Below are 5,805 nucleotides of genomic sequence, written 5' to 3'. Positions count from 1 at the left end.
GAAAGCAAGAGTCCCACATGTCCCTACATTCTGCTACTGCTGTCAAAGTAATTGTAAAGTGGAGCTTTATTGTTTTGTAGCTCAAAGACTTAGTTCACTAACCATTTCCTATTGAATAAACTTCTTATTTCTTAGCTCTCTGTCAAATTCCTCCCGGTGCATCTTAACTGAACTTTCTATTCTTCTTTATGTATACTTTATGCTAATTAAACTGATCTACTTCCTATTCCCCCTTTACATATTTCTATGCTTTTGCTGCTATTGTATCTTCTTTGTGGCTTCCACCCAATCTTGAGATGTTCATATAGATGCTGCTTCCTTCATGAAGCTTTCAGTCATCTTCCTGCCCTCTCCAGCTTCTACCAAAAAAATCATTTCCCCATCTGAACTCTTACTTAGACTTTGACTGTAGGATAGCATTATTTTTGTACCCTATGAAGTCATAAGTTCCTTGAGAGCAAGGTTCTTGCCTTTGTTTTCTCTGCTATTTTGCATTAATAATTGAATTGAGTATAAATTAACTTTTTAAAATTTTTTAGCCTTAAGGAAACTATTCAGAGGACTATCTTGTTAAAAATTCTTCCTCTGCATTGATCTACAAGTAAATGCACTTAATCAAGAGAGTGTATAGGTTTAAATAATGTATTTATTCCTGCAACCTCAGTTTAGGAAATAACTTTTGTTCCAGATTTACATTTATTTAAAATATATCTACCATTATTTGTATTGACTCTCCTTCTCCTTTTCTAGGGCACTGTCTTTAATCTTGAGTCCGAGGAGGAGGAATACCCTGAAGTTGTTGCAGAAGATAGCAATGATATTTATATTCTGCCCAGTGACAACTCTGGACAAGTCAGTCCTCCAGAGTCTCCAATTGTGACTACTTCTTGGCAGTCAGAGAGCTTACCTATTTCCCTGTCAGCCAGCCAGAGTTGGCATACAGAAAGCCTACCAATGTCCCTGGGTCCTGAGTCCTGGCAGCAGATCACAATGGATCCCGAAGTAAAAAGCTTAGATAGCAATGGGGCTGGAGAGAAGAGTGAGAACAATTCCTCTAATTCTGACATTGTGCATGTTGAGAAAGAAGAAATACCTGAGGGTGCGGAAGAGGCTGCTGTGGCATCTGTAGTCTTGTCAACCAGGGAGGTGCAAGAGGCATTCCCTAAAGCCCCAGCTCCCTTGCTTCCACATATCACTGCCACTTCCTTGCTGGGCATGAGAGAATCTGACACAGAAATGACTGCAGTTGAGAAAGTCAGCCCAGCTACATCATTGTTTGTAGAACTTGATGAAGAAGAGATGAAAACAGCTATAACTGAACCTATTGAACGAGAGGAGATGATCCCTATACTGGAACCCACAAAAACACTGTTAAGTGAAGAGATGACTATAAGGAAAAAGAGTCTTATGGAAGGGTCTTACCCTGCTGGAGAAGAGAAGTCTATGGCATTGTCTGAGGGCAAGTCTATACTGTTGTTTGGAGGGGCTGCCGCTTTTGCCATCCTGGCAGTGGCAATTGGAGTAGCATTGGCTCTGAGAAAGAAATAGCATTTTTTAGAAAAGAAATAAGACAAAAAGGATATTAGGTTTTAGTTGTATTGACTGAATTTAAACTGCCAGCAGCTGATTGGACATTTGTGGAACACTCTTGGATAATTGAAGATTTCTGGCTTGAGGTAGAGGGTATTCATGTTTGTCTGACTGTTAAGTTCCAAAAGCCTTGGCTCATGGTAGATTCTGAAGAATCTTAAGAGAAGCTTAAGAGTAAAGTACTCCCTCTGGTACAGGTTTCTCAATCTCTGCATTAATTATATCTTGAAAATTCTTTGTTGTAGGAAGTTGTCCTGCGCATTGTGTTTAGCAACATCCCTGGCCTGTACCCACTAAATACCAGTAGCACCTCTCCCCCAGTTGTTACAACCAAAAATATCTCCTGACATTGCCAAATGTCCCTGGGAGTAAAATTATTCCCCTTTACAGGCCACAGCTTTAGAGGGAGAGGGTTAATTTAGGAGCATCTGTGATACAAGTTCCCAGGCAAGAGGGCTTAACTGTGTGCTCCTCAGCTACTGATTCGGTCCTGCCCTTGAAATTTCATCTTTTCTGGTGAACAAACTGTTTGCAGTCATTCCTTTTTGGCTTTTCTTTTCTTCCCCACCTTTTTAGTCCTATAGTGTGAGGGTATTCTCCTCTTTTGTCACAGCTGCTTCTCAGGTACCCCACTCCTCCTCTTCACCTCCAGGTTTCTCCTAAGATCAATGGAGCGTGCTTGCTCTGTACCTATCAAGTCTCTGATGCTTCTTATAGCTTCACCTTGTAAAGATACTGCCTTTAGTAGTCTTTAAAAAGGGGGGGGGGGCGCTCCCTGCCTATAAGTGCTATGACAACTAACTGACAAGAGAGAGATCTGTCTCATTTAGAAGCAGGAAAATGGTTTAAATGACCTCTGGAGCTCTTTCGGCTCTTTTGTGTATGGCCACCCAACTGAATTTATGGCTACTTGCCAGCAGCATCTCCCTTGCGGGATGGTCACTGTCTATAACCTGGGCTTGTGCGTTTTTCCCTATACTATCTGGCCTCAGTGTTACTGGTCGACCATCTAGCTCCTTTGCAGTCCTTTACTGCGTTTTTATACTCGGCTTGCAGACCAATTGAATTATAACTCTTATGAAATACAGAAAGTCTCCTAAATATCATTGAAATAAAATGTATGAAAAGAGAAGCTTGACTTTCTTGGTTACCCTCAAGTTCTAGTTTGGCTTTCAGGCTTCTTCACTGAAATCTTCACAGTCCAATGCCAGTGTGATAAACCAGAATGATCCTATTAGTATGTACTAGTTGAGAATCAGCATAATTTTCTTTCATCTGGCTGATCCCACCTCTAGTAGGATGGGAAGTGTCATTTTATGCCTGAGGATCACGGTGTCGCTATGCAGGTCATACTTGCTTGATACAGATCATTTCAGATTTATCTTAGTAAATGTAACAAATTATTTTTTAGATCCTAAAATTTGTAGTAAAATTACCTTATCACGATCACCAAAATGTGAAGTTTTAAATGTGCTTTCTTTTTGAAATATATTTTAAAAAATTAAATCTTCTCCCTAAAGCAATACTATTTAAAAGTTGATCAAGAAAGTTCTGAAGTGTTTGTGTGCCACTTCAGCTTTATCATGGGGTTTATCTTTATGTTCTGAGTTTTAGTGTCCCATTTAGGGGGTGATGTTTTTGAGGGTTTTGATGCACCTTGATTAAAATAGCTAAGGGTGAGGGGGAAAAATGGGATTAGTGTAGTAAAGAATTATTTCCTTCTTGGGCTCTGACTGTTTCAGTGGATTACTCTATGTTCTAATTGCTACATTTGTGTTTGCATAGGGTAAGAGCAAACTGGTGTGTTATCTTGATTCCCCACACCCTTTCCTATATAATAAAAGATTATGGAAATTGACCGAATGACTGAACGACCAGAATGCCCGCGGCCCCTCGCCCCGGCCAGCCCCACCCCCAATTGGCCCCCACCCCAGCTGGACCGCCTCCCATGGCCCCCATGGGGGTGGGTCGGCTGGACCCCACCAGTGCACAAATTTGTGCACCAAGCCTCTAGTTCATAATAAAATATTTTCCTTCCAGTGTTCACACTTTTAAACTCTGTATCCTCAAACCCATTGGCTAAACACATTTAAGCACTAATATAAACCAGGTTCATTTCTGAGCTGCTAGAGAGATATGTGGCTTAGGATATTTGGGTCTGTGTTCTCCATTAAAGAAAAGAATAAGACATGTGATACGATGCTACCATTACTGCTTTATTTTCCCGTTTCTTGAACATTAACCCAAAGTTATTTGGCCAATTGCATTTTGCTGTGTAATGGTAAATAGCTATTCTTTTCCATTGGCTTTCTCTAGATTGAATTGTTGAAAATTCCCGAGTTAATAATAGAATGGTCAGTGTCCATGTTTTTTCTTCATTTCCTTATTCTCTGCCTCTGGCAGTGGAAGGGAACACACTAATAAGGACTGCTTCTTACAGCAGCTCCTGTTTTTGCTGTTACATTTCAAAGGAAATCATTTGTTACCCACCCTTCTTTTTATGGGGGCTTGTAGTAGGAGGCTATTCCTTTCTGTCCCGACTTACAGAGCATCTAAATCTAAGAAAAAGGGACAATTCACAATAAATCCAACTTAAATGTAGAATTAAGAATATCACCCTGTTTATCATTCTTTGAACTACTGAGGAAAAGTTTTTGTTAGTAAGTCATCTAGAACTCTTCTTAACTGTTCTATTAAATGATTTCTGATCACTTGGCAAAAAGCTAGTGAATGTTTCTTGAGAAAAATACTAGAATTAAAGGATGCTTACTTATCTTCTCCGTAATAAAATGATCATTCTGAGCCCAAAGAAATCCATTTCTACAGTGTGCCTTAGGGGGACTCTCATGATCATCCTTGCCCTCTAGAAAGAAAGCTTTCTAGATGAAGAAAAACAACCGTTGACCATCTGGTTCACACATTCACCATCCAAAGTCATCCTTGATACCTCCTCTCGCCTGTGTCCCATCTCTTGTATTAAATGCAGCTATTACTGCCCAGGTTTGTACTGGGGGAATAAACAGCAAACACAGAGACATGGTTTTTTGAACCACAGCTACCATTAATTTCCTCAGCCTCTGTGCTGATTCTCTCTAGTAATATAAAAGTGATGCCTGCTCTCTTGCTTTTTTTCTAAAAGTATGGCATGTGGACAAATGTCATACCCATAGAATTTTTAAATTATTTTGAGATGTTTTATAGAAATAAAAATGTATTACAGTTAAGAAAAATTTTCCCTTTTCTCTTAAGTTTTTGTCTTTTTACACAAATTTATCTTTCAAAAAATTTGAGGTGATGATATTTATATCAGGAGGGCTGGTCCTCCTGATGAAATATCACTGTCTGCTCACTTTATAGAAACAGCTTCTAGCCTCTGAACCAATACCCTCACAAGCATTAGTTCATTTAAAATCTCAGCAACACACTTGATGCCCGAAAGTTGCCTCTTTCGTGGAGGACCAAGATGTGCCATTAGTGATAATCTCCTATTATAACTGAGAGGGTTCAACCGTGACATGGGTTTTAACTCAGGGTGCATATTTTTCCATATTAGAATATCCTTTTTCTAAAAAGAAGTGTTGGTAATTATAATTTCAGCAAATATTAGTTGAGCATTTACTAACTTTTCTAATGTTCTAGCATATGAGAGGCAATGATTGGAATTTTTCTGACTCCAAGTCTAGTGCTTTTTCCAGTTTTTACCATTTTTACCCTGCAAAACAGTATTGGCAGGCTCTCTTCTCTGCACACGGCTGTGCTAATTGTCTGCTGCACAAGAGCAGCCTATGCTCACCATATTGTGTGCCCTAATTAGTAAATATCGAGCATGTTGTCCCAGACAAACAAGATGTCCAGGATTATTCCCAATTTCTAATTATACCGAATGTTTTGCCTCTAAATGTTGAATGAAATGACTTATAAAGAATTAGCAGTTATCATTAGCTTTCTTATTTATTTTTTTAAAATATATTTTATTGATTTTTTACAGAAAGGAAGGGAGAGGGATAGAGAGTTAGAAACATCGATGAGAGAGAAACATCAACCAGCTGCCTCCTGCACACTCCCCACTGGGGACCCGCCCGCAACCAAGGTACATGCCCTTGACCTGAGCCGAACCTGGGACCTCTCAGTCCGCAGGCCAACGCTCTATCCAGTGAGCCAAACCGGCTAGGGTACTAATATTGTTTTTAACTAACAGCTTATTTTTAACCAGTA

At 39.6% G+C, this 5,805-nt stretch overlaps 1 protein-coding gene across 1 annotated transcript; it reads left to right on the top strand.

The window, feature by feature from the left end:
• Nucleotides 1–750: 750 nt before the first annotated feature.
• On the top strand, nt 751–3,448 carry BCL2L13 (BCL2 like 13; the record flags this gene model as incomplete). The annotated part of the gene is made up of 1 exon (XM_006752763.2): nt 751–3,448. A coding segment is annotated over one exon (798 nt), but the record flags the coding sequence as incomplete, so codon positions are not given.
• Between the last annotated feature and the right edge of the window lie 2,357 nt (nt 3,449–5,805).

This window comes from Myotis davidii, unplaced genomic scaffold (genome assembly GCF_000327345.1).
Source record: "Myotis davidii unplaced genomic scaffold, ASM32734v1 scaffold830, whole genome shotgun sequence".
Classification (NCBI taxonomy): Eukaryota; Metazoa; Chordata; class Mammalia; order Chiroptera; family Vespertilionidae; genus Myotis; species Myotis davidii.
The sequence above is the reverse complement of the archived record's forward strand: the minus strand, read 5'-3'. Positions and strand labels throughout refer to the sequence as shown.